At 41.2% G+C, this 27,834-nt stretch overlaps 1 protein-coding gene across 2 annotated transcripts in view; it reads right to left on the bottom strand.

Annotated features, from left to right (window-relative positions):
• man1b1b (mannosidase, alpha, class 1B, member 1b) overlaps positions 1-27,834 on the bottom strand; it is a 72,091-nt gene that overhangs the window by 28,343 nt on the left and 15,914 nt on the right. For both annotated transcript variants that reach the window (XM_063490740.1, XM_063490739.1), the window contains exons 9-10: positions 23,099-23,287; positions 927-1,117 (exon numbers count right to left, since the gene is read on the bottom strand). In XM_063490740.1, the coding sequence (XP_063346810.1) occupies positions 927-1,117; positions 23,099-23,287 (380 nt within the window). The remainder of the gene's footprint in view (positions 1-926; positions 1,118-23,098; positions 23,288-27,834) is intronic.

Here is a 27,834-nt window from a genome sequence, read left to right as displayed (position 1 = left end):
TCGGGAGCTCACGAGCCTCTGATCCTCTCAGTGTGACGTCATCCCATCACAGCAGCCGTAGCCTTTCCAAGATCTTATCCGTGCTGCACTCAATGAGCCCATTTTGAGAAACTCACGCCTCTTCCCATCGTTTCAATTCCAGCGGGCAGCCTTGTGGACGTTTGAACAGCCGGTTCCGCTTTCTTAATTTTTCGATAAGCCAGGGCCAAGCCAGCTCCAATCAGCCAGAACCCTGTTACCATGGTTCCGAATAGGTAGATATCTTCAGCACTCAGGCTCACCCAAGCCCAAACTTCTCATTGAGAAAGGGGTGTCAATTGCATTTAGGGACCAGTTGATCCAATCCATAATTCCTCTTTTAGGTTTTAGAGAACAGACTGTGAGAGAGTGTTCCAGGGAAAAGTAATATAAAAAACACGAGACTAGACAAGGACATAAGAGGCTAAGCAGGGAAGCTAAGGGAAAGAGACTATTTCCACTTGTGAGAAAACATGCAAACTTTTTCCTTCTGTGTGCTGCATATGTGAAAGAACAATTTCAGACAATGTTCCAATCTGATTCTCAACACTTTGTCCAAGGTTTATATGTGAAAAACTGTCTATGGACAATTTTTTCCTGAACAGTGGGACTTCTCAACGGTTTCCAGCCAAGTTCAACTTGTAAACGTTAGGCAAATCAAACAATGTCAAAGAAACAGGATAGGAAAAGTAAAGTTGTGACTACAGTTTGACCAAGATTTAAGTCTTTTAGTTCATTGTCATAGCTTCCTAAAATGAAAACCAATAGCTCTTGGAACCTGCAATGATTGTTTTGTGGCAGGAAGCAGATACACCAGATGTATGGGGTGAGTGTTGAATTCATATGAAAATACATCATGATATTCAGTCATGTGAAAGTAAACACTGGGGATATTTAGTATGACTTACTGGTCCTCTTTCTTGCCTCCCTGTATCCACTGCTTCAGCAGGTATTCATAGTAGCTATCTGCTCTGGCTCCGAGCGTGTAGATACCCTGATGGGTAAACTGTCCATTGTTTGTGTTGATGAACATGGGGACAAGACCATCAAGCTTGCCATCCAGCTTATGAACCTGTTTCATAATCTCAGCCACTGCATCCTGAAGAACCAAAGACAAAGGTACCATGGGTGAGGCTGTGGCCATTTATTTGGTAAATATATTTTAACTTAAATAGCTCACAAACACATAATAGTCCACATTCTTCTAAACTACTTTGGTCAGCAATCTCTGGAGATAAATTCACCCCAAAACACAGATAAACTATGGTTTACAAATGTTTACAGTGATTTGAGTGCAACTTTTCAGTACCGTAACAAATGCATGCTCTAATCCACAGACAAATACAAAGCAATTTGATAACATTAAATAATTTTACAAATGGGTATATCCAGAAATGATTACAATCATTTAAGCTTAACAAATCTGATTATTTTCCCTTTCAAATCTCTGAATATATAATATATATATTGAATATATATGTAAAATATGACATGTAATAATGTATGTAACAACATCACACAGCGACAAAATGCTCAGAAATAAAATTAAATAAAAATTCCAAAACTAAATTGGATGTTATGAAAACAAAATAAAATAAAAAAGGTGGAGGCTTCTGATTTGCATTAAAATTGAATAGCGTGATTTTTAAAAAATATATATATATATATATATATATATATATATACACATATATAAATATATATACATACATATATATATATATATATATATATATATACACATACATATATATATATATATATATACATACATACACACACACACACACACCGGAATGATTGCTATGAAATTTTAGTTTCATATATCAAAAAAAGCCCATCACTTTTAAGCCTCCTTTTTTTGGACATCTGAGCCAATGTTCGAACATAAATTTATCAAAAAACATTGAAAATAAAAGCCTGAAATTTTCAGTGATCTTTCTTACCATCCAAATAAATCAGAATCTATCATTTGGGACAGAAACATCAAAAGTGTGTAAGTGCTGGCTGGTTAAAATATGAAAACAAATAGTCCAGCACTCGTGCAAAATTCCATATTTGAGCACACATTAATTTAAAACCTACATTCGCAAAAGACAGCTAGTGACTTTCTGAATGGTATATCATTTTGTTTTACAATATTGTAAAATAAAGCATGAAGAATACTTTTCGACATTAAAATTTTGTGTCACAGATATGGAAAAAATCCCATTTTCCTTTAACAATCATGCTTGAGTTTCAAAATGGTACTCCAATTATAACTCAAAAAATATTTTAATTCAATATGTGGATATTTTTTATTTTCAAGTCCTACGTGACCATTTTGAGACCTACTGCCCTGTAACAGGCTTATTCAGGTTAGAATATACTAAGAGACAAAACATGCATATATTTAACCAAATTATTTTCTCTGTTATAACTAGAATAGTTGGTGTTGGCTCTTTCTGTTGTAGAGTATCACTTTCTGTCACAATACACATAAATGTAGCCTGTTTGCAGCTCTGGAGGTCAGGATCACTGACTCAGACCCAGCTTTGCATGCTTGAAAAACCTGTAGCTAAGCAGGTCCCTGTAGGCAGTGGAACCGAAGGTAGTGTGGCTTCTGTTATCTTTCCCCCAGCAGATTGTCCCGAGTCCCTGGACAAACAGGATGGCTGGCTGAAAACAGAAGCCCAGAGTACATAACTAACTCCTTCATGAGTCGTCTAAGGAGCTTGGAAAGAAAAGCGTCTGTACTTCTTTAAGTTGCTTGAAGACGTTTCACCTCTCATCTGAGAAGCTTCTTCAGTTGTAGGGTCAAATGGTGGAGAGTCCCAGATTTAAGCTCAGTGGGAGTGTCCCCCCCCCAAGAGGGACAATGGACCTACTAATGATTCTCTACCTAATCACACGAGCCAAGGTGTCAAGATGGGTGTAGGTCACAATCAGCCAAGGTTTCAGGTGAACTCGTTGTGAAACCTAGCCTCACCTTATCATGTGATTTCCTGAGGTCAGATGGCCCAGGATGCGCTTGGGAAGTGATCTCAGAACTGGATTATAGATGGCAGACAGTTGGTGTCTTAAGCCACCGCCTCTGTTCAAAGATGGTTGTTCACAGTGGACATAGATGGCTTATTTCACTCCTCTTTCAAACCATCTGTCTTCTCTGTCCAAAATGTGAACATTGGTGTCCTCGAAGGAGTGTCCCTTGTCCTTTAGATGCAGATGGACAGCAGAGTCTTGTCCCGTGGAGGTGGCTCTTCTATTTTGTGCCATGCGTTTATAAAGTGGCTGTTTGGTCTCTACAATGTAGAGGTCTGGGCATTCCTTGCCACACTGTAGAGCATACACTAAACTGTTAAGTTTGTGCTTAGGAGTTTTGTCTTTGAGATGAACCAATTTCTGTCTGAGTGTGTTGCTGGGCCTAAAGTACACTGGGATGCTGTGCATGGAGAAGACTCTCCTGAGTTTTTCCGATATACTGGCTACATAGGGGATGACAATGTTGTTACGTTTGTCTTTCTGATGGCTAGTTGGTGTCTGGTGGGTGGGAGTGTGACGCAGTCGCTCCACCAGCTGACAGGTAACATGCTAACATGACTAAGAGCACGTAGCCCTGTTATTTTAAGGCCATCGTAGCTTATGAATGTTATATTGCAGCAGTACAATCTAGCTACGTATTTTGTAAGCTACTGTGCTCTTCACAAATAAAGCTTGAATGATCTCAAACTGTAAGAACCAGCAGTGAGCGCAGTTAAATTTATACAATGTCAGAGCAATGGCTGCAAGCTACAGCCTTTAAACAAGTGTGATTAAAATGCTGAGAGTGAACTTTTTTTTAATCATTAATTAAACAAATGTAACAAGTGCAACAAATATGGCAACATTTTGAAAGACTTTTTCCAACTTGAGATAATACCAGAACAGGCTGTATTTCAATATACAAAAAGACAGATAATGAAAATAATATAAACATAAATAGCTAAATAAATAAAATAAATAAAATTAAAATCGAAAGACATAAAATAAAATTAAAACCGAGGGGTTTTCTAAAAGCTTCAGTAACCACATTTATGAATGAAGAATTTAGCCATAACAATTTTTACATGTAAGACATTTTCAAGTTTCTTTTCTTTGAGATCCAAAAATATAATTCTTAGAAAATTCAAGTAAATTTGGAATCTTTGGGAAAACCCAGTAGTGCACACCATCCCACAGGGCTTCAATATTCCCATCACAGAAAGAACAAAAGTTATTATCAAAAGCAAAATGCCACCTGAGAATTTCTTTGAAAGGGTAAACACGTGAGAGGATTTTGTATTTGAGTATTGTGTGGGCTATAATTTATGTTTGTATATTAGTTTTTTTAATGTCAAAAATCACATTTAAGTAAAAGATTAATACAGCTTTAAAATATTTTGTTTGGAATATGAAACCATAAATTAATTTCTTAAAAATGACCTAAGCCAATTTATTTTTAGGGTGCCATTTAAACTGTCAAATTCAATATCTTGCAATCCTCCATCTTCAAATTGATTGACCAGATTACCTTGCCTAATATAGTGAGTTTTTCACTTCCATATAAAAATAAAAAGTAAAAAGTTTAGCTGGTAATAGAGATTTATGGTACACCTAATGTAGGGTATATTAGCCTGGAAATACTTTCCAACTTGGTGAGAAATATTCTACCCAGACTCGATAAGTTTCTCTGTGCCCAATTATTTAAATGAGTTCTACAATTTTGCATTTTCTCCCAAATAAGGTTTTCCAACTCAGTCCTATTTTTATTTATATACATACCTAACAAGTATAAGGTGGATATCATTGTGGATTGAACGGCCTTTTATAAATCTGGACTGAGTGTTGCGGCTCCTCCAACCAATGGCCGCAGCGGCTATGAGGACACAGATGACGCGCAACAATAAACACATGAGATGCACTTCTGTACTATTTGCTCCTTTTGTTCCACATTGTACTGTCCACTATACAAATCACTACATGGGATCAAAATGTCAAACAAATGCACAGACTGCACAACAAAAATGAATGCAACTCACAAAATACTACACCAATTACTATGCCAAACTACAACATCTGTCTATGGCATGAATTAGTGTATTAACCTATACATCAAGTTGCAGTCAAAAATGCACCAAAATGTAGTCAAGCTGCGCTCACCACAAAGTTTCCCCTCATGCTCACCCTACCTTTCTGCTCATCAACATCAGGTGTGATAAACAAGGGAGTGCAACCACATTTATCATCTAACAAACCCATGAGTCACGCCCCACAACCGTGCACCACCACAGTGTGTGCATTTAAACCAACCCTCTTAATCCAAAAAAGGAAAAACACATAAGATTCCTACAGAGTGTCAGAAATTATTGGAGTTATGCCTGATTTTAATCTGTTTGCAAAAACATGTGTTAGAAGTTTATAATCATTATTTAAGAGTGTTATTGGTCTTAAATTATCAAGAAGAGTCATATCTTTCCCAGGTTTTGGTATGAGTGTCATTACCCCTTGTTTCATAGTAGGGCTGTGAGATTTGACCAAAATCTCATATCCCGATATAAGACATTTATCGTCCTGACAATGATATAAATGGCTCTTTTTGCTTCTCAAACTCTCTGCATACTGTTTCACGTGATTCAATTTATTTTGAAAAGTCTCAACAGGATCTTGAGCTTTATTGTGAAAGGTTTACGTGGAAAACAAACAAGGGGGGGTAGCAGAGCCACGCGATGGTTTTACCATCACTGTTGCTAACTACAACACGTAAAAACAGGCGCTTGTCCGTCCGTAGTGTGGTTATATTAAATATAAGAGAAATTGAGAACTTTAAGAAATTAATATAGCCACTACAGTTACAATCAAAACGATGAACAAATATTGCTGTAAACAGTTTATTTCACGACACCACGAAACAAACGATAGCGTGATAGGAAACGATAGACGTTTTTATATCGTTATCTGATATATACCGTTATATCGAACAGCCCTATTTCATAGTGTGCGTGAGAGAACCATTTTCTAATATTTCTGTGAGCATTCCAAACACAAGGGTTCTAATATGATCCCAAAATATTTGTAAAAGTTACTTGTCAAGCCATCACATCCTGTGGCTTTATCTTTGGATAAATCACCTAATGCTTTATCCTGCTTCACAGAACTGCTTAAAATTGTCATCAATTTTAGGAATCAGGTGTAGAATGCCTTAGCCAATGGTATAGAATATGAAGAAGAGTACAAATTGCTGTAAAAGTTAAAGATATCTTTGGATATTAATTGAGGGTTAGTGTATAGTCGATTAACAATTTGTAGACTATTTATGGCATTTCTCTCTTGTCTTATCTTTTCTAAACCGCAGAAATATGCTGTACTTCTTTCACCATCCTCGATCCACTTGTCTCGGGATCTCAGAAATGCTCCTTCAGCCTTTTAGTCTAAATATTCATTAAAGAAGATTCTAGAATACTTCTACATTGTTTGTCATCATCAGTAAAGAAGGGTTTAGAGCAGATGTGATTAAGTTCCCTGAAGTTCCCCTTTCAGTTTCTATCATTTTACTGTGTTTAGTTCAGATTTGGCGTACTTTAAACTTGAAGAATTCCCACTTTTCTGTGTAAGATTTTAGGTTATCATCATTTTACATAAGTGTTTCGTTACTAAATTTTTCATTGGTAAGCATGGTTGAGTTAAACTTCCAGTAACCTTTATTATTAGATTTTTTAAGTTGAGGTGTGACATTAAGCTGTATCAAACAGCGATGGGTTAAAGGCACAGCTGAGACACCTGCATCTACATTGTTCTGCATTATACTGTCTGAAATTAGCCAGAAATCAATATGAGATTTAGCCGAGCCATCATGCTTGAACCATGAAAAGGACTGATTAAGTGGGTTCTCTAATCTCCAAGGATCTATTTGGTTAAAATCTAAACAGAAGTTGTGTAAAAACAAATTTATATGATGAATTTAGAGGGTGATCTATCAAGACATTCGTCATAGACCACATTGAAATCTTTTCCCAATATAAAATTGTTTGTGGAGTACTTGTGAGATAGTTCTTTTAGGTGATTGGCAATGTTCCCTCCAATTTTTCATGTGTCTGAGCGAACACTCAAACTCCCTGAGTGGTCCCTTGGACCACTGTGAGCAACAACAGACGTGTGCACTGTGGTCACGCCAGCATTGAATCCATCCAAGTTACATGGTTTATTAAAATAATTAAATTACAGCATTTAGATTTTTGTTAGACTACTTTTAACTAGAAAGCGAAAATTTCAGAAGAAATTTTAAGTGTGCCTATGCCGCTGCTAATCAGTGTAGTTTGCCATTCATACGGCTGCTTAGGGCAAAACTCAGAAGAGCAGCCATTCTCCACCATGAACTATGGTAAAAACAAACACCGCTCACGCTTCACAGATGACAGCTTACAGTTTTGTGTAAAGATGAAGTTACTTCGTACAGCGCCGATTTGCAGACGCTGTGCACACAGGTTCATGAGCAGAAGTCCCATTGTACCACGGCAGACCCGACAATGTTTGCATGAACACGCTTTGAAGCATTACGTTATGGACCACTTTTCACACATGGTTGGTTTACCCACACAGCCGGCTGTAGCTTTTCAACTCACAGCCCGACACACACCCAAAAAACAGCCGAGAGAGCACAGACTACGCCCGAGAGGCGTGATTGCAGATGCCGCTCAGGTGGGTCCACCTCCCCTGCAGCGGCACTGCAGACCACGCCCCGCCACACACATCAAACACGTAAAATAAATATTTATGCACTTTCGCATTCACTTTTTGTTTTTTGTTATTTTTACACAGTGTTCTGAATGATGAACAATGGTCTACAGCCAATCTTGTGTATTATTATACAAACTTTGGTTGTAAGATTCAGATAACTATTTAATAAAAGCTAAATATTTTATATGAGAGTAAGAAAGAAAAGTATATCCTCGTGTCCACCTTTCTCTGTTAATGCCCTACCTGGCCCCCTGGCAAAAGCTTTGCTAGATCCGCCCCTGCACAGTTACCAGCTGTCAGCTACACAAAAAAGGAGCTTGGTGTTTATTTGTCTCTCAGAAACAGTTCATAACTTCCCTTCAACTCATTCATGTCACTTAAAAGGTAAACCTGTTTCTCCATCACCTGTTCAGCTCTGATGATTCAGTAAGGACATCTCCTGGTTTGGACCAGCCCTTTTTTCAGCTGTGGCTCCAGCAAACATCAGCTGATACTAGAAATTAAAATCAAATGAATTCTAACAACAGCTGATCAAGCTTAAACGTGCTGCTGTTGTTTAGCGCGATAAACGAGCGAAAAGCCGATCATTGATCAGTTTCATGATTGAAGTTTCAACAGGCGAGAGAATGACAGAGGAGGCTTCGTAACGACAGAATAAATCGTAATATTTTCTCTGAATGTGGGACGATTCTGTTTGTATGGCAACTCTCACGAACTAACCCTTATGGATAAAATAAAGTTCAACGTCTGTAACTTAGCGCGCACACAGCTGTATAGAAACTCCCGTCGTGCTAGCTAGCACGCAGTACGATTGTAAAAGGTCAGCACAACGAAAATAAACTACACCTAAACTCGGTTTATATCTGACCCAAATAGAGTGCAGTTCATAACTTCACCTCACGCTCCTGCCTTCGGTTTCCCTGATCCACGATTGAGCTCCGCGTTAGCCACCACCGGTCGATTGGCGGTCGCCTCGCCGCCTCGTATGTCTCGTTCCCCGCATGTCCTTTCTGTCACACACCGGTGGATAGCTGCCCTCGGTTGTAGCTCCGCGTTAGCCACCACCAAACAACTCTTATTTTTTCCACATCGACCAGCATCATCGGCTCATATAAACGAAAAAAAAGTCCAGCTGAGACACAGACTCTGGCGAGCGATCGGGTGGTGAAACCAGTGTCAGCCGCCTCACTGTAAGCCAAGCCCGGGTGCTTTTTAGCGAAGAGACGCTAGCCGTGCTAGCCACGCTAGCTAGTTAGCCGGCTAGCAGCAACATCGTCAGAGAACTGTTGCTAATATGGGATGTTTTGACAAAACGAGCAGATATTTGAAGTTTACACACCTACATTCTCGCCTGAAAATATCTTAAAAGTTTATTTTGTGACCTAGAAACACTAATAAAAGACATTTAAAACGAAGACGTGTCCGCCATTGTTTAACTCGGCAGAGGTGTGCTATGAATTGTGGGATATGGAGTTTTCCACCAAGCATACGCCCTTGCGGTTACCGTAACTATTCAATGATTCGCACAACCTTAAAACTTCTAATGGCTCCTGAAAGCGTCGCTGCTTTCAGGAGGGTAGACAGGGGTAGACAGGGCGTACCACTCCCGGCATACCACTAGAGAGAGCCAACACACCACAAATGAAGTTTGAAATTTGTTTCAATGGGACCAAAAGATGGAGCCAACACACCACAAATGAAGTATGTTTCTATGGTGCCAAAAGAAGAATCTTTCTAAATTTGCACTAAAATATTAATATTTAAAAAACTATAAAAGTCATGAACACCAAAAGTCATACCATACTAGTCCAGATCCAGCCGCACAAAATAATATAACATATGTAACCCTTGTGTCAAAACTGTGCGGCAGATAAGCGCGGGAACATTTTCTATGAAGCTTGTCTCAAAACTGCGGGGCGAGTTACGCTGCAAAATTTCAGGCGGAAACTGAAGAATAATAACAATAATAATAATAATAATAAATCCGACGAATAGTAATAAGTGTGCCTCTTGGCATAGGCACACTTAATAATAATAAGAATAATAAATCCGACGAATAGTAATAAGTGTGCCTCTTGGCATAGGCACACTTAATAATAACAAATCCGACGAATAGTAATAAGTGTGCCTCTTGGCATAGGCACACTTAATAATAAATCCGACGAATAGTAATAAGTGTGCCTCTTGGCATAGGCACACTTAATAAGAATAATAAATCCGACGAATAGTAATAAGTGTGCCTCTTGGCATAGGCACACTTAATAAATCCGACGAATAGTAATAAGTGTGCCTCTTGGCATAGGCACACTTAATTAACTGCTTTAGCCCAAATACAATGATTTTTTTTTTTTTTTAAATAATCTTGTTCATGACCTGTGTAGTATGTTAACACTATTGGAAGTAAAAATAACTTGAACTCCAATTTTGAAAACACAATTTTCTTTTTTTTTTATAAAGCTCTGACTTTTATTACGAGTATGAGTCTGTGGTCTGGGAGAGAGTCCTGTAACTCTGTCTGCAAAATATAGTATATAATGACCAATGTTGGGCAATTAATTATATAGTTACTTCTTCAAAAAAGTAACTGAGTTATGCAAACAACAAAGTTTTTTGCAGCTGTTTACCTAAAAATGCAGCCAAGGCGTTTTTTTAAATAAACATTTACTATTTACACTATTTATAGAACAATCAGGTGTTCTGCATCAAATTTGATGCCACACAAATTATTTGTGCCACTCCAAAAAATAATTTCTGTCCACTATGAGATAAAGGAGAACAACAGCCTAATACCTGCAGGCCTGACAACAGGAGATGTATCACTCCTGTAACACCTGTAACATTCAGTAGTCGCCTCATTGTTCTGACACACAAAACAAAACTATTGACTACACTACACACTAACTACACAAGATTTGCGCTAAACGTCGCAAATCTCTCACATCTCAAAGCACCGCCGTCACTCCCAAACTTCCCCCTTTCCTAAACAACTAAATGCCATGTTGCCATATCATGTTTTGATTGGTCGATATGGTACTTTCTTCGACGAATAGGAAAGGGTGGGTTTTGTTGTTTTTGCTCACAGGCGGAGGGTGCTTTCGAGTGTTTTCCTTATAAAACAACGTTTTTACCGTTTCTTCCCACAGTAAATATAAACAACGATAGTATTCAGGAAGAAAACCAAACATTGCATATATTTTTATCATAACTCTGGTTTTACATGGCCTATCAACACAATTTAAAAACTGGTATAAAGTCCACACTTTTTCCGTCAATTGTTCTGTCTGTCCTGCTCACATCTCCAATGGTTGTACACGTTGTCATTAACGTGGCTTCACTCCACATCAGTCACGTTTCTTTGCTAGCTAAAACACCGGTGTCGGCACATAAGGACGCTGTCATAGCCTGTCAACAACGTTGATTAGCAGCTAATCAACGAATATAGTATATACGAATGTGAATCACATCATTGGCTGGACTATTGGATAAGGTGGCATCGTTCTAATCCCATACGGGAGTAGCCAGTCACTTACTGACTAACAATTCTGTTTTGCAGTGTTAAAGTTTTAATTTTAATTTCAATTCAGGTTAGATTTTTTTTTGTGCGCAACACAGATTTTTTGTGCGCAGAGACTGTGCCAGCAGTGCGCAATTGAATATTGGTGATTGGTTATGTTAGTTAATAAAAGTTTGTTCTGAGCAACACTGTTGTAGCCATAAACACTGCATAGAATCAGAAAGCTATCTTCCACTTTGAGTACATAGCCATGGCCCAGACTGTCTTTCCTATGACTTTTATTTTATTACAGAGGTTTTTAAATACACTCTTAGAAATGCTGGGTTAAAAACGACCCAACGCTGGGTCAAATATCGACTGAGCCAACGCTGTGTTGTTTCAACTTAACAGGGTTCGGTTACTGGTTTGAGCCAGCACACTGGGTTAGGATAACAATCCAAAAATTGGGTTAAATTGACCAATCTGTAAAGTTGAGGTTACCAAAAAATTGGGTCGAAAGTCAGAACCAATCACATGGGTTATATTTAGGGCTGGGTATCGTCACTGATTTCTAGAATCGATTTGTTTCCGATTCACAAGGTCCCGAATCGATTCAATCCACGATTCGATTCGATTTGATTCAATTCGATTTGAATCTGGGAAATTTTGACAGTCAGAAATATTATAATTCAGATCAGTATATTTACATATTTTTGTATCTATAAAAAGGAAGCTGACACACGCAAGACTTTATCAAAGGTGTAAGCGTCACAGCAGATGCCTTTGTGTCAAAGTAGCTGAAGACAAAACACAGAAAAACATGAAGGTGGTTTTCCTGGCCTGGGATTTTATAAAGATATTCTGCAGTACATCAAAAACGAAAAAAACCCATTAATCAACATATGAACGTTACTTCTGACGTGACAGCGGTTTTATTAGAGACACGGCTAAGCGTTTTGCATTTTGCATAATTTTAAAAAGTTTAAATTTGTTCAGTATTGAACGGCAGAAATTAGGTTTTCTTTTCGGAAGTATGTAAAACGAAAGAAAAAAAAACAGCGGCCAACAGCGCTGTAAACAACGGTAGACTTGTGCGCAACAAGCAAGCGAATAATGCAGAAAACAGATTTTTAGACGGGAAACTGTTCTTGAAGTACAGAGAGAGAGAGAGAGAGAGAGAGCTGTGCATGACGTGTGATTTTATCGTGGTGAAAGCAAAACAGTAAAAGTCAGAGGGAGTTCATGACGATGTTTATGTGAAGCGTAGTTTGGATCTTCTTTTGCTGCTGGTTCAGTCAATATTGTTTGGAGAGAGATAAAACTAACAGCTTTAGAATCAGCAGAAAAAGGGCGTGAACACAAAGCGCGGACCCGCCGACAGATCAGAATCAGCGAGCTGTCGGCTTTCTGCCCCGACCGTGTCCGTGCCGTCAGGTGAGAAAGGCAATATCTCACTGATTTTGATCCGCTGGTCCGCGCTGTGTGTTTGCGTCTTTGTGCAGAATCCATGTACCTGCTCTCATTTACTGTCTTAGCTGTTTGGTGGTTGTTGAAATTTTGTGAGGTTTCACCTGAGATTCTGGCATTTCGGGCAAAATAAATTTATATTAAAAAATCGATTCAGGATTTTAATGAATCGATTTCACATTATCCAAGCCAGAATCGATTTTAATCGATAAATCGATTATAAAAACCCACTCCTAGTTATATTACCATTAATGTATGGGTTAAGAGTTCTAATTTTTTTTTCAGCATATAAAAACTAGATTCAAAACAGATTTTCTCAAAAAATCTTTTTATTGCCATATGATACATAGAACATAGACAACAAATTCATTAAAAAAAATCAAAGTAAAATGTAACAAAAAAGTATATAATTCATTATATTATATCCATTACTTCAAATCAGTCTTTGGTTACAGTACATGTACATGTTAATACACATTAAAGACATGCTATGTAAAGTCAGTTCTGTTTTTAGAACAAATTACATGTAAAAACTCTTAACTTTAAAAAACTGATGAATTGGTGATTATCTCAGTACTTAACATACATCAACATTATGGACAATTGGCAAGAGGGAATCTCCCTCTCAGATCATTTCATGCACCTTTATGAGCAACATTTCATTCTTCCATCATAGCTAAATGAGCCCTCATTCATTTGATCATATTTGAGTCATGTCCTGGGATTCATTTATTCTTGGGATAGAATACAGTGTGAGGGAATTCCCGAACCTGGGTGCATGACTTTGGGTAACTTGCATCAAAAACAAAAAATGCAGCCATCAACAGACCTTAGATTGAAAATCTAAGGTCTGTTGATGGTTACTGAAGTGCCAATTGCCTGCTCTGCTGCCCTCACCACCCGCTGCAGTTTCCTCTTGTCCTCCGCAGTACAGCAGTTGAGCCATAGTGTGCAGCAGTATGTCAGAGGGCTCTCTATGGTGGAGCGGTAGAAGTTAATTAGCAGTCTCTGGGTTAATTGGGCTTGATGCAGGTACCTGATGAAGTACATCCTTTGTTGTGCTTTTCCTACCTGGTGGGAAATGTTTGTAGACCAGGTAAGGTTGGTCGAGATGTTAACCTCAAGGAAGTTAAAGCTCACACAAACCTCAGCGCTTATCATAGACCAGGGGTGTCAAACTCAATTGCACAGGGTGCCAAAACTCAAGGCACACTTTAGGTCGCGGGCCAAACAAGATAAACATTTATTGAACACACTAAAACAATGTTTTTTTTAAACATAAATATGAATAAAAACAGACAGGAATATTATTCCAGATTAAATAAACTTAAAAAAAATAAACTTTAACTTTAAATATTTTGCTCTTCATAAAAATATATCCTGTCAAAATTATGCAAGTTAGAAATATGAACATGCTGCCAAAAAACCCCAGAAAAAATAAATGAAAGCATACACAAGGTTCGAGCCGCATGTAGACGGAGCTGGGGCATTGCTTCAGGAATGGAACTAATAAACTGTGCGGGCCATTCAGTGTCGTACTTTGCCTTGAGTGTATCATTACACTGCAGCTCCATCTGAATCTGCACAGGTGCAGTTCAGCAAAGTCCGCTGACTTGGTTCAACATTACTTGGCAACAGGGAAAGTGAGGCAGGTTGGACTGGTGCATTTGTGACAGCTTCACTTGAAATGCCTTCATCGCATCATACATGCCATGTCCATGAACTGACAGATTTCCTTGCTGAGCTCAAAAACTCTATTGAGAATTTTTATCCCAACTCAGCCAACGGACCTCTGTATGATAAGGAATGTCGGCAAACTCTGAATCTATTTCCCACATAAAAGACTGAAATTGACGGTGATTTAAACCTTTAGTTTGGATCAAATTCACGGTTTGCATTACGGTGATCATTACATGCTCCATTTTTAGGACTTTACCACACAGTCTTTCCTGGTGTATGATGCACTGATATGCTGTTAACTCACCGGTACAGTTCTCCTCCTGCATCTTTACTTGCATCCTGCTGACTAGTCCGCTTTTTTCACCGCACAACACCGGCGCTCCATCTGTTCTAAGTCCAACAAGTTTGTCCCAGGGCAGTTTCATGTCGGTTACACTTTGACATACGTTTTAAAAAATGTCTTTTCCTGTCGTTGTCCCGTGCATCGATTTAATGTTCAATATTTCCTCTCCACGGATGAAGATGGCCAGCTATGCAATGTCCATCATGTCTATACTTTCATCCACAGCAAGAGAGTATGCAATAAAGTTTTTGCTTCTTTCACACAACTGTGTTCTTAAATCAGTGGCCATCTCACAAACCCAATCAGCAATCGTAGATCTCCTCAGGCTCACATTTGCCAAAATCTGCGTTTTGTCTGGACACAAGACGTCTGGACTTCATCATGCAGCTCTTCAGAGTGGTACCGGGCTGATTTGGCTATCTCCTCTGCTACAATAAAACTTGCTTTCACAACAGCTTCACTTTGTGATTTTGCTCTGGTGAAAAAAGTCTGCTGAAATGTCAGATTCTTCTTTAGCTCTTCTACTTTCTGTAGTTTCTGCTCTGCATTTAGATTTTTCAGCTTATCCTGACGTTTTGTCTCGAAGTGCCGTCTTAAATTAAATTCCTTAATTACAGCCACATTAGCTCCACTAATAAGACACACGGGTTTACCAGCAATGTCTGTAAACATATATTCAGTCACCCACTGGCGCTGAAAGGCTCTGCTTTCAGAATCAACTTTTGTCTCCACCATTGTGAGCGGCTAGCTTCACAATTACAGAAGTTTGACTTGATTGACGCAGGAATGTTCCCAGTTAGCCTAGCGTTCAGCAAGGAGGCTGCAGCGCTGCATTATGGGATCTGTAGTTTGTATATTATTAGCGCCTCATATCGCCGGGCCATGCATAATAATAATAGTACATCTATATATTTTTCTTCTTCCGGCGCCGCTCCGAGCTGGCAGCTAGTATCAGCAGCTCCGACCTGCCCGAGTCCTTTTTTCTCTTTAATATATGTTTCTCTGTTGTTTTGTGTTTACTGTTTTTGTTTTTCTATTGTGGACTGCTGTCCCCCACAATGGAGCTCAGAATTCTATGGACAATGGTATTCTTTATTACATTTTTTACGGCGTCTTTGTCCAGAGAGCGTGTGGAGGTCCGACCTCCCATTGTTTACAGCAGGGATCAGCTGTTAGCCCTCGGAGCCTCCGCTGCCATGCCTACCGCCGAGCAAGCTAACACCCCCCGCGAGGTGAGGAGGAAGAGACGCGGTACTCGGGCCGGGATCGGGCGTCGCAGTAAAGTTAGGAGGTACCGGCCAGCGATTCCATCTATTATTATGGGGAATGTGAGATCTCTCCCCAATAAAGTAGAAGAACTGGCAGCCCTTACCCGACATCAGAGGAGCTACAGGGAGTGCAGCCTGATGTGCTTCACAGAGTCGTGGCTAACTGCGCTAACTCCGGACTCACACGTAAACATGGATGGTTTTCATCTGATCCGGGCCGACAGAACAACGGAGAGTGGTAAGAAGAGAGGAGGGGGTCTGGCTGTGTTTGTGAACGATAGATGGTGTAACTCTGGGCATTTATCTATCAAAGAGACCCTATGCTGTAAGGACATAGAGCTGCTAGCGGTTAGCATGAGACCGTACTATCTACCGCGAGAGTTTACACACGTGATTATGATAGCTGTGTATGTCCCGCCCTCTGCTAGCGCTGCAGCAGCCTGTGAGGTCCTGCACACTGTAACCAGCAGACTCCAAACACAGCACCCTCAGCCCCTTTTCCTGATCTCTGGGGACTTTAATCACATCTCCCTGTCCTCCACTCTCCCCACCTTCACCCAGTATGTTACCTGCCACACCAGAGACAATAAAACATTGGACTTATTGTATGCCAACACCAAGGAGGCATACAGCTCATCACCTCTTCCTCCCCTGGGGGGCTCAGATCACAATCTGGTTCATCTCCAGCCTGTGTATAAACCTCTAGTACACAGAGAACCAGTTGTGAAACGCACAGTTAGGAAATGGTCGGCAGAGACTGAAGAGGTCCTGAGGGACTGTTTCCGTTCTACTGTGTGGGACAACCTCTGCAGCCCCCTGGAGGATGACCTCAACAGCATCACAGACTGCATTACGGATTACATGAACTTCTGTGTGGACAACACCGTACCCATCAAAAAGGTACGTTGTTTTTCTAACAACAAGCCATGGATAAATCCTGAAATTTAGGCTCTCCTCAAGGAGAAGAAGAGAGTCTTTAGATCTGGAGACAAACAGGAGCTGAGAGTTGTTCAGAAGAAGCTGAAATGGAAGATAAGGCAAGGAAAGGAAAACTACAGGAGGAAGATGGAAGAGCAGCTGCAACAGGACAACATCAGAGGGGTTTGGAACAGCCTGAAGACAATCTCAGGACAAAAACCAACCCCCCAGGCTGCAGGAGACTTGAGGTGGGTGAATGACCTAAATAAATATTTTAATAGGTTTGATCAACCACCCACCCCTCCCACAGCATTGTCCCCCCTGCTGCAATCTCCTTCATCTTCAGGGACTGCCTGTCCTTCATCTCAGGACTTCACACCTCTCAGCTTCACACCTCCCAGCTCCCAGTCATTACACCCACCCCCGGCTTCTGTGGACTCCAACATACACCCCCCTCCCCCAAAATCCACTCTTTCTCTCTCAGCACTTCAAGTGAGGAACGAGCTTCGCAAGATCAAGGTGCGGAAGGCTGCAGGTCCAGATGGCATCAGCTCCACGCTCCTGAGATGCTGTGCAGATGAGCTGTGTGGCATCCTAGGTCATCTGTTCAACCTGAGCCTGTCACTGGGGAAAGTACCACAGCTGTGGAAGACCTCCTGTGTGGTACCGGTACCAAAGACCTCCCATCCCAAGGACCTCAGCAGCTACAGGCCGGTAGCCCTGACATTGCATCTGATGAAGACCCTCGAGAGGTTGGTTCTAAACCATCTGCGCCCCCTGGTGAGGTCTTCATTGGATCCGCTGCAGTTTGCTTACCAGACTGGCATTGGGGTGGAGGACGCCATCATCTACCTCCTGCACCAAGCTCTGACTCACCTGGAGAAGCCTGGAAGCACTGTGAGGATCATGTTCTTTGATTTCTCCAGTGCTTTCAACACCATCCAGCCACGACTTCTGAGAGACAAGCTGGAGCTATCGGGAGTGGACCACCACATGTCCCAGTGGATACTGGACTACCTCACAGAACGTCCACAGTATGTGAGGTCACAGGGCTGTGTCTCTGACACGCTGGTCTGCAGTACGGGGGCCCCACAGGGAACTGTGCTGGCACCGTTCCTCTTCACCCTCTACACTGCAGACTGCTCCATCAACTCCCCACGCTGCCACCTACAGAAGTTCTCTGACGACTCTGCCATAGTCGGCCTCATCACAGGTGAGGACGACTCAGAGTACAGACAGTGGACTCTGGACTTTGTTGGCTGGTGTCAGCAGAACCACCTGCTGATCAACGCCGGGAAAACCAAGGAGTTGGTGGTGGACTTCCGGAGACGCAGACCCACCACACTGACACCGGTGAACATCCAGGGAGTGGACATTGAGATAGTGGACTCTTATAGGTACCTGGGTGTTCACCTGAATAATAAACTGGACTGGAGCCACAACACTGATGCTCTTTACAGGAAGGGTCAGAGCAGACTCTACCTGCTGAGGCGGCTGAGGTCATTTGGAGTACAGGGAGCGCTTTTAAAGACCTTCTATGACTCTGTGGTGGCATCTGTCATTTTTTACAGTGTTGTATGTTGGAGCAGCGGTTTATCGGCAGCTGAGAGGAAGAGGTTGGATAAACTCATCAGGAAGGCCAGCTCTGTTCTGGGATGCACCCTGGACCCAGTGCAGGTGGTGGGAGGCAGAAGGACTCTGGCCAAAATAACATCTCTGATGGACAGAGTCTCCCACCCCATGCATGTAAATGTTGCTGAACTGCAGAGCTCCTTCAGTGACAGACTGCTGCATCCTAGATGCATGAAGGAGCGTTTCCGCAGGTCCTTCCTCCCTGCAGCTGTCAGACTGTACAATCAGAACTGCTCCCAACAAACATAGATGTTTACATCAGCACTGTAACTGCAATAAGTTAATCAACCGATTCGCACGACAACCTGGTTTGCCTCTTATCTATAGTTATTTTTATTTAATTTAATAACTGTACAGTACTCTCTGTATATAGTAATTTTGTCCTTAATGTAAATATGTAAGAAAAATTGTGTGTTTCTGTTCTGTGTCCTGTGTACTGTTTGTTTGTATATGTGTCTTTTTGGCTGCTGTTACAACCAAATTTCCCCTTGTGGGACAATTAAAGGATTATTCTAAAATGATCTCGCGGGCCGGATATAAATGTACGCCGGGCCGGATGTGGCCCGCGGGCCTTGACTTTGACACATGTGTCATAGACGTTACATCCTCCGTGCAGCAATTCCAGAGAGGGCAACAACCACTGATTAAGATCAGCCAGAAATCTGTCCCTTTCTAGCAACTGTGGAAACTTCTAAGTTTGCATTGTTAGAACAATGCTGGGTCATGTGTGATGTGTCATCATATGAGGATATTACATTCTGCTCAATTAAGTGTTTTGATCTTTGATCAAATATGGAAACGTTATGTTGTGCTGCAAGTTCAAACCTATTGTCCTCATGAGCACAGCATCTAACAACTCGTCTTTAAAAAACTGATTGAATTCAACTGGACACAACAGTTGTTAGTGGGAGAAACATTTCATCACTCATCCTCATCAGTAGTTGTTGCTCTCTCTCTCTGGAATTGCTGCACGGAGGAGCTAACATCTATCGTAAGTGCTGAGGTTTGTGTCCTTGTCACGATTAAGTAGTGATGGGAATAATGGCGTTACTAATGCCATTACTTTTTTCAGTCACCAGTAATCTAACAAATTACTATTTCGATTGTTATGCCATTACTAACAAGAAAATGCAGTGCGGACGTGTTACTACTAAAATGCAAGGATCAAGCAGGACTCATAATCTTCACCAGCAGCTCCCTCAAAGTGAAATCTTCAGAGCTCCACCGTAAGCCTGCCACAGAAGATGAATAAACATAGCATTTCATTAACACTGTCATGGAGAGCTTTGCTTTGTATGATGTTATAAATATAATAATCCTGAGAGGCTCTGGGCTTTTACATAAAGATATTATATTCAGTCCTGTAGAAAGATATATATTTAAATATATATTATCCTCTCCGGTTACTCTGGTATGAATGACAGGATTAAACTTTATTAAATAACACACTCTTGGCAAAAAACAGTGTGAAACAATTCCAGATCAGAAGTTTTTAGTTCAACATACAAGTGACAACCTTCATCAGGTTATACCTCTTTATGCATCTGACTACATTAAGTATTTAAAACAGAAACTGTGCAGGTCTGAGATCAGAACCTTTCTGAAACACCAAACTGAGGTCCTGTTCCTGCTGATATATATGATTAACCCTTTTTAACTTTATCTATAAACAGTTGCAGCTTTCACTGACAGCACATCATGTGGTTCTTTAAACTTTGTACTGTTTTCATCAGTTAATTTTTGAGTTACTATAAAGAGTGAAGATATAGGATGATTTGTCTGTTGTCACTGGGTGGTGCTGAGGTCTGAATTTAAGAGCAGCTCCTGTAATCACAAATAACAGAAGCATCACACTGTCATGGCCTGGGTCTAGGGACCCAGGGCTCATGTATTTTCAGTGTATGTTTATGTTTATGTTTTCCGTGTGGTGTTTTGGTTTGCTCTCCGTTTCTCCATGTGTCTCCCCGTGAGCTTCCGGAGGTGTGGGTTCGCTGAGGAGACTGCGAACCCGGAAGTGTTTCTGCTCCAGAGACAGCCGCACCTGCCGCTCGTCGTCCTCTGCCAGCTGCAGCAGATTACGCTCGTCAAGGGAACGGCATTTAAGACTGCAGCTGAGCTGAGGCCGACGCTGGATCCTTGAGTCAGAACTCGTCAGTACCGCCGTGGGCTTTTGTTTAACCTCCTAGTTAATAGATTTCCTCCTAACCTTCTGTTTGTTTGTGTTACCAGGAATCTGGAGCGGAGTGTGCTTTAAAGTCACGGTGTGGGAATTGGAGTTTTTTGGAGTCGCAACTTTTCACCTTTCACGGACATCTGCACTGTGTGGGATTCAGGGAGAATCACCACGGGACCACAGTGCCTGGATTTTTGTATATAGTTGTGTGTTTTTCACCTCCTGTAAATAAATCCACTGTCCTTCACTAAGAGTCTCGCGTTTGGGCCCTACTTTCACTGCCACTCCACGGTCTGCCACCGCAGCCCGTGACACACAAACTGAAATATAAAGTTTGTCCCTCAAATCTGAAATAAAGCAGATCCTTCTCTGTCCTCACACACTTCCGGAACTTTAGTTCTTGTCTTACAGTTTTTAAGTTCTACAGTTCTACTGACATTAGCTGTTTATTTTTTTAAAAAAAATACAAAGCCTCATATACTATCAGATTTTCCAATATAATGTTTGCCTTTGAGTCTGCTGCTGCATCGTGGTCACCAACATATGGAGATATTATCACCAGTGTTTGAGCTGCTTCCTGGTAATTGAATAACAAATATTAATGCTCCAAATTATGTCTCTCAAAGGATGTAAGCTGTATGGAGTACTGCACATGGAACTTTGTTATCAATACCACATTAACAATAATTCACAATGTTTTTTAACCTGAATATTTAAAACAAACTAAGTAAAAAAAAAAAATTTAGTGCTAAAAAAAATAAATCAATCAGTGGAAAAATTAAACATGCATTTTACTTAAGTTGCCAAACGGCCGTAGTTGGTTTCAGTACATAAACATTGGGCTTTGCTATTTTAATCCATAGCTTATGAATAATGAGGGGTTATTGAAGTGCCAGCTTTTTTTAAGTTGATGTTACTGTCCGTATAGATATAGCAGAAGACAGAAAACAAGCTGCTGTTTGCACATATTTAATAATCAGCCTGTTGCTATTACAGTATAATACTCATACTAAAAGTAAAGTAATGGTAGTTAGTGACTGAGCAGCCCGGTGCTTTTCTCTTGATTTCTTCAGTCAGGGTAAATTCATTCAACTGCACGGATTAGCTAAACAAACTTTACAAAACAAGTTTCCCTGACAGCCAAGTGCTCATCTTAGCTAGCTAGCTGAGGACGTTAGTTACGGATTAGCTTACAAACTCATTTAACTTACCGAGAAAGTGCGGCGGGGCCTTGGGTCATTCTGTCAGCTAGTCCAGTTTACGGAATAACACCTCAGGGTGTCAGTTTAAAACAGTCGGTCATGGTTTTGGGACGTCAATGCTGGCCCTCCTCTCAGCAACCCCCCATCTGTCTTTCCCAAACAGAGATATGCAAGTTTCTCCGTGACTGCAGTTGCTACAGCTATTAGGTCGTCCATGTTTTCTACAGTCATTGGTCAGCACTATAATGTATGCAAATATTCAGTCATTGAGTCTGTCCTGTGCTCCATCACAGTCTGGTATGGAGAAGCCACTCAACAGGGCAGGAGCAGACTGCATCAGACTGTATGGGCAGCAGAAAAGGTCATCCAAGACCTGCACCTCTCAAGAACCAGGAAACCTGCAGGGAAAATCACCACAGACCCCTCACACCCTGGACACAGACTTTTTAACCTGCTGCCCTCTGGCAGACGGTATAGAAGCCTGCAGACCAGGACCACCCAACACAGGAACAGTTTCTTTCCCCTCACCATCTGTGGGTCTGAAGCCCCACCCCTCAAGCACGGCCCCGGACAACAAAACAGTGCCAGCAAATTAAAGCTGAAAAAAAGTGAATTGAAACTGAAAAAAAAAATAATGTGGGAAAACTTGATTGTGAGTTTTTTATTTTAATTTCGATATTTAAAGTTTCAATTAATCTTTCTCACTGTTAATTTTTTTTTCAGTACATTCATTTCAGCTACAATATTATTTTTCAGTTTCAATTTAAGGTGGCATCATTTTAACCGCATAGATTTGAAGTAGTTACTGATGGATTTAATAATTCATTTTGGAAAAATAGATTTAAAAATAGTGTTTTATTTAACATTTAATTATTAAATAATAAATTACTTACATAATGTTTGAATAAATAGAATATTGAAAATGTATTTGTAAATTATTTTACAAATGCATAATTTATTGTACAATTCATTATTTAAGCACAGATATCTTTATTTCGATGCGTGTGGCTTTTGTGGTCCTCCACAGCTGGGTGCATGTGTTGGTGTACAGGAGTGTATGAGGTGTAAAAAGTGAGTATGACTCTGTGAAAAGGACAACTTCCAGGATGGAACTCGTATTACAACCCTCTGAGCAGATCTTCATTGAATGTACTTGATCGGTTGGTCACTTACCTGGTACAGTGGTTCCTGGGTGAGGCGGCTGAGCTCCCTGAACTCCAGCTGGATGCTTGTAACTTCAGCCACAGTGCTGTCTGAGGTCCAATGAGGTGGGTGTGCTGTACCTTTCCCAATGTTCACATCAGAGTAGGGGATCTTAGAAGGTGTGTTGAAGGCTGGCATCAGCCTGGAACCAATATCGTTCTGTGGAGGAATGGATATTTCATGTCTACAGCTGAGCAATATATTAATGACTAACCTTGTATTGTGGATGGATTATCTCAGTTGTTCTCTTGATTGAAGTTTGGTCCGTTTACAACATCCTGTTGTATGCATTTGCATCTGTGCCTAACTATTGGGAACCCTCACATTAACTTTTATCAAGTGGAGAAAAAAAAGTTAGCATTCATCCTCCAGCTTCACTGTGTTTATGTTATGCCATGTCGTTAGCGATCACGTAGCACATCATTATATACCAGCTAGCCCAACTTCAGAAACCCTACAAACGTCACTGCTGTTTAGTTTTCCGTCTTCATTTTTGTTGGAAGTAATAGCAGAGCTGTACATTTTAATTTTTTCAGAAATCTCTCAGTGAGAACATGGTATATCATGTTTAGGTGGAAACTAGCGGGCTGACTTCCTGCTAACTTCTAATTCTGTTAAATTTAATAAATTCTGTTTACATGGATGCCTGGATATTAAACGTAATTGTCACACCTGGTAAAGCAGCAACGCTGATCATTTAATTAAAGGTGAAACTCTCAGTGATGCCACAGTGTTCGTTTGACGTTGCGACCTGAAGCGGATGGAGTTTTGGAGTTTACTGACTACGGTAGCCGTAATGCTCCAACAATCCATCAAGCGGTGCGGCTTCGTAGCTTACCAAAGTCGTACAAAAACATTTTTTGACAGATTTTTGAGCGCCGTGTACCACATAAAATCGGTTCAAGGTCAGTAAACACAACCAGAATTCATACATAAGGCCCACCGGATTATAAGGCGCACTGTCGATTTTTGAGAAAATTTAAGGATTTTAAGTATTGTGGAGGTAAGCATGGACAACACAGAGCTCTCAGTTCTCACTCCTTCTTTATTCCTCTCCAACATCAACTGAACACATCGTGCCACAAAACACAGCAACACACTTCCTCAACACTGGGTGTGAGTGGAGCCCTCTAGTGGTCCACCACAGTATGCCTTATAGTGCAGAAAATACAGTAAACAATTTTTTGACACCCTCTGGCAGTGCATACACATTTACTAATGTCACAAGAATACTGTCTGTTCTCCCTTTAACAATTACATATCTACCTTCTTTATCCTCACCTTCCTCAGTCATTTAAAAATTAACGGTGTTTGATATCAGGGTAGTTACAACACTTCTCCTGCTATTAATATGTGAGCTGAAGAATAAATTTGTATATCCAAATTTTCTAATTACTCTTCCCATTAATTTCTTATATTTATGATTACAGTAGACACCCACAAATAAACAAAACAATAAGAGCAATAACTTTATGAACTACTAAAAAAGCTTGAACAGCAAAAGTAGAAAAAATACCTGTGACTCCCACTATGTGGGAAAAGCGTCTCTCTCACCTCGATCCCATCGGCTGGTCTAGGGATGTTTCTCCCATAATGAGAGAGCCCTATGTAAGGTTTAGGAAACTGTAAAATTGCCTCCATCTTAATTGTCCAACTCCTGCTGCTGGTGCAACTCCTCTGTCCTAATGAACTGAAGAGACTATAACAGCACATGTTGAATAGAAATGGTGGCAAAATTGGCCATCCTCTAATAAAAAAAATTCTGATATTGTTTCACTTAGAACTGGATTCAAGATCTGGCTGCCTGTGCCTCAATTTTATCTCACAACTTAGACATTCACATTACTCACACTCTCATTACACATACATATAGGATCTTGGGGTGGGCACACTACACGGACTCCAAAATACCATCAGGGTGTACACCTCACCCCTGGCGTCGTTGCCCACCTCTCAATTTTAAATACATGTAGACATTGAGGGCTAGCAGGAGGGGCTATGCGCTTACCTGCTGCTCTTTGGCAGGTAGCTCCATGCCCTCCTGGGTTTTAAATGCACCTTAGAACACACATGCATCAACACTACATATGAGCGGGCAGAGGGAGGTTTGAAGTCTTCTCACACCCCCGTTCTCTGCGGCCTGCTGGAGCGGGGTGGCTAGGAGGAGGAGTTGGCCGTCCGACTCGGGTCTGGAATGTGGGGCCTCCCTGCTGCTGCGGAGTCGGGGCGGTCTGCTTCTCCCCACCGCAGGGAAAAGGGTAACACCACCTGGGTCTGGCGCAGTTTCCCCCTCCAGGGGCAAGGGTACCCAGACCCGGTTCTTAGAGTACGCTTGGGGAGTGTGATTGTGTGTACAGTGTCTCTCTATGTCTGTCTCCACGTTGGGTGAGTGTTGAGTAATTGCATATGAGAGCATGAGGGTGGGAATGGATGTTTGTATCTGTGTGTGCCTGTATGTCTGTGTCTATATGTCAGGTTGGGTATCAGACGCCACCTCTCTGGGGACATCTCAGGCCCTCCAAGGTATGGAGGCCTATCTCCCCCCACCGCTTCCCCTGCCAGTGGCAGACGCCCTCAGACATCGGTGCGTTGGTGGTTCTTTGTGTCCGGGGATGGGCGTCCAGGTACGCACCAGCTCACTCCTTGGTGGCTGCTTATCGGGGCCTGGAGCCTGGGGCTCGCTCGGGCCACTTCGGGGGTGGGGTGCCCTCGGTCTCTCGGCCTGGGGCTCGGTCACTCTGGCACAGCTGGCTGCCGGCGGAGCTCACGGGCACGTCACTGCAACCCCCCCTGGCTTCTGCTCCGCGGCTGCTGAGTGACCCCTCATCTGGGACTCTCCTCAGCTCTTTCTGGGACAGTGGCGCGGCTGCCCTCTGTTGGTCTTCCTTGGTCTCTTGTGTTCTGGGCGCCTCTGCATGTCTGGAGTTTGGATCTCCTCCATACCTGCTTCATGCCCTGGAGGACGGGGCCGTGGCCCCCCACACCCTCTAGCAGATCATTACATGAAGGAACCTTTTAAAAACAAGCGCGTTCATGCTCACAGGTGTACACACGGGTGCTCACACACACAAACTACACCCTTTTTGGCTCCTACCTCAAAGCACACTGTGCGCTGTCAATCTTACGTGCTGCACAATAATGTTTAATATTAAGTATTTAGTGTTATATTCCTATATATCATCGTGATGTTGTTTATTCTATTGCTCTCATTTTCTTCTGCTTGTTTTCTTTTTTATTTCTCAACAGGTGATCCAGGTGATTGATATATGTATTATGTGTCTGCTTATTTTGTTGGGTTTTTGTTTTTTGCCCTTTATCCCCGTCCCTCTTCTCAGCTGTTTTTCTTTCCCTCTTTCTTTCTCCCCTTTCTTTCCCCCAGTCAAGTCTGTCCCGTATCTAGGAAGTGAAAATAAAAAATAAAATAAACAATAAAAGGTGAATCAAATAGACCATTACGGCAAGGCTGGGATGGTCCATTTGGTAAAGTAAATCCGTTGGGCATCTTTCTTCGCCCTTAGAAAATAAATCTAGAGGCAAAAGAACCAAACGGGACAGGCAAAAAAGAAAAAAAAAAAAGAACTGGATTCAAGATCATTCAGCTTGTTTTGAATACTTCTCTGTCATTTAATCCACTTGGTGAGCGCTTCGGCCAGCTCCACAAACGCGTCCTTAACTCGTCCACTCTTTTTAACAGTCCTTTCATTCCTTCAGTTATTTTGTCGAGTTTGTTGCCCAGTGTAGAGAAATAATGTCCTTTCGTAGACTGTCGTGATACTCTTTCAATTCCGACTTGAGCGATTCGAAAGCTCTCAGCAAATCGTTCTGACATATGTCAGCTCCAGGGTTAGTGTTAGCTTGCGTTGACATTGCTAGCTTTTGCAGACGAGCTGTTTTTATCTTGTAATTTAGACATATTTGCATTTTGTCAGCCTCCTGTATTTCCTTCCCCACTCAATCGTGTGTTTAACTTTGAAGTCTATGAGCAAGTTATTAGTGGTTTAAGTCTATCAATATTGGGGAGCGGTTACCTGACACGTCTGTCTCATTATGCAATCGCACTGAAAGCCTGATAACACTTGTTAAAAGTCTAGAAAATATCCAACATTTGTTGGACTTTTGGGAAAGAAATGTTGCCCCTTACTTGTCTTATACAGGTTTCTTCCTGTTCAACAGCTCTGGGTCTTTTGGGTTTTTGGAAAGTTTTACTCCTAAAGTAGAGAAGTTGGCTATCTCAAAATCCTAACTGGGAGCTGGTGTCAGAGAAGAGGGGCCTGAAAGCTGAAGGCTCTGCCTCCATTCTACTTTTAAGTACCCTATGCCCCACCTTATCTCTCTGAGCTTCTTCAGACCTTGTCGGTCTCTCAGGTCAGCTGACCAGCTGCTCCAGGAGGTACCGAGATCCAGGAGGAAGCTCAGAGGGGACAGGGCCTTTTCTATCTTGGGTCCTAAATTATGGAATAATTTGCCCTTGCAAGTTAGAGAGGCCCCTTCACTGTCCACTTTTAAATTGCGACTTAAAACCCACTTTTATTCTTTGGCTTTTAACCTCAGTGAGACTTAGTTTTCTCTTGTAATGAAATGAGTTATTTAATTATTTTACTTTTTCTTTTATTTGGCTTTTATTTATATCTTGTGTAATTGTATTATATAGTTCTTGTGTACAGCACTTTGTGTCAGCTGTGGTTGTTTTAAAGTGCTTTATAAAT

This window comes from Pelmatolapia mariae, linkage group LG12, assembly GCF_036321145.2.
Source record: "Pelmatolapia mariae isolate MD_Pm_ZW linkage group LG12, Pm_UMD_F_2, whole genome shotgun sequence".
Taxonomy (NCBI): domain Eukaryota; kingdom Metazoa; phylum Chordata; class Actinopteri; order Cichliformes; family Cichlidae; genus Pelmatolapia; species Pelmatolapia mariae.
This window is presented reverse-complemented; position numbering and strand designations above follow the sequence as displayed.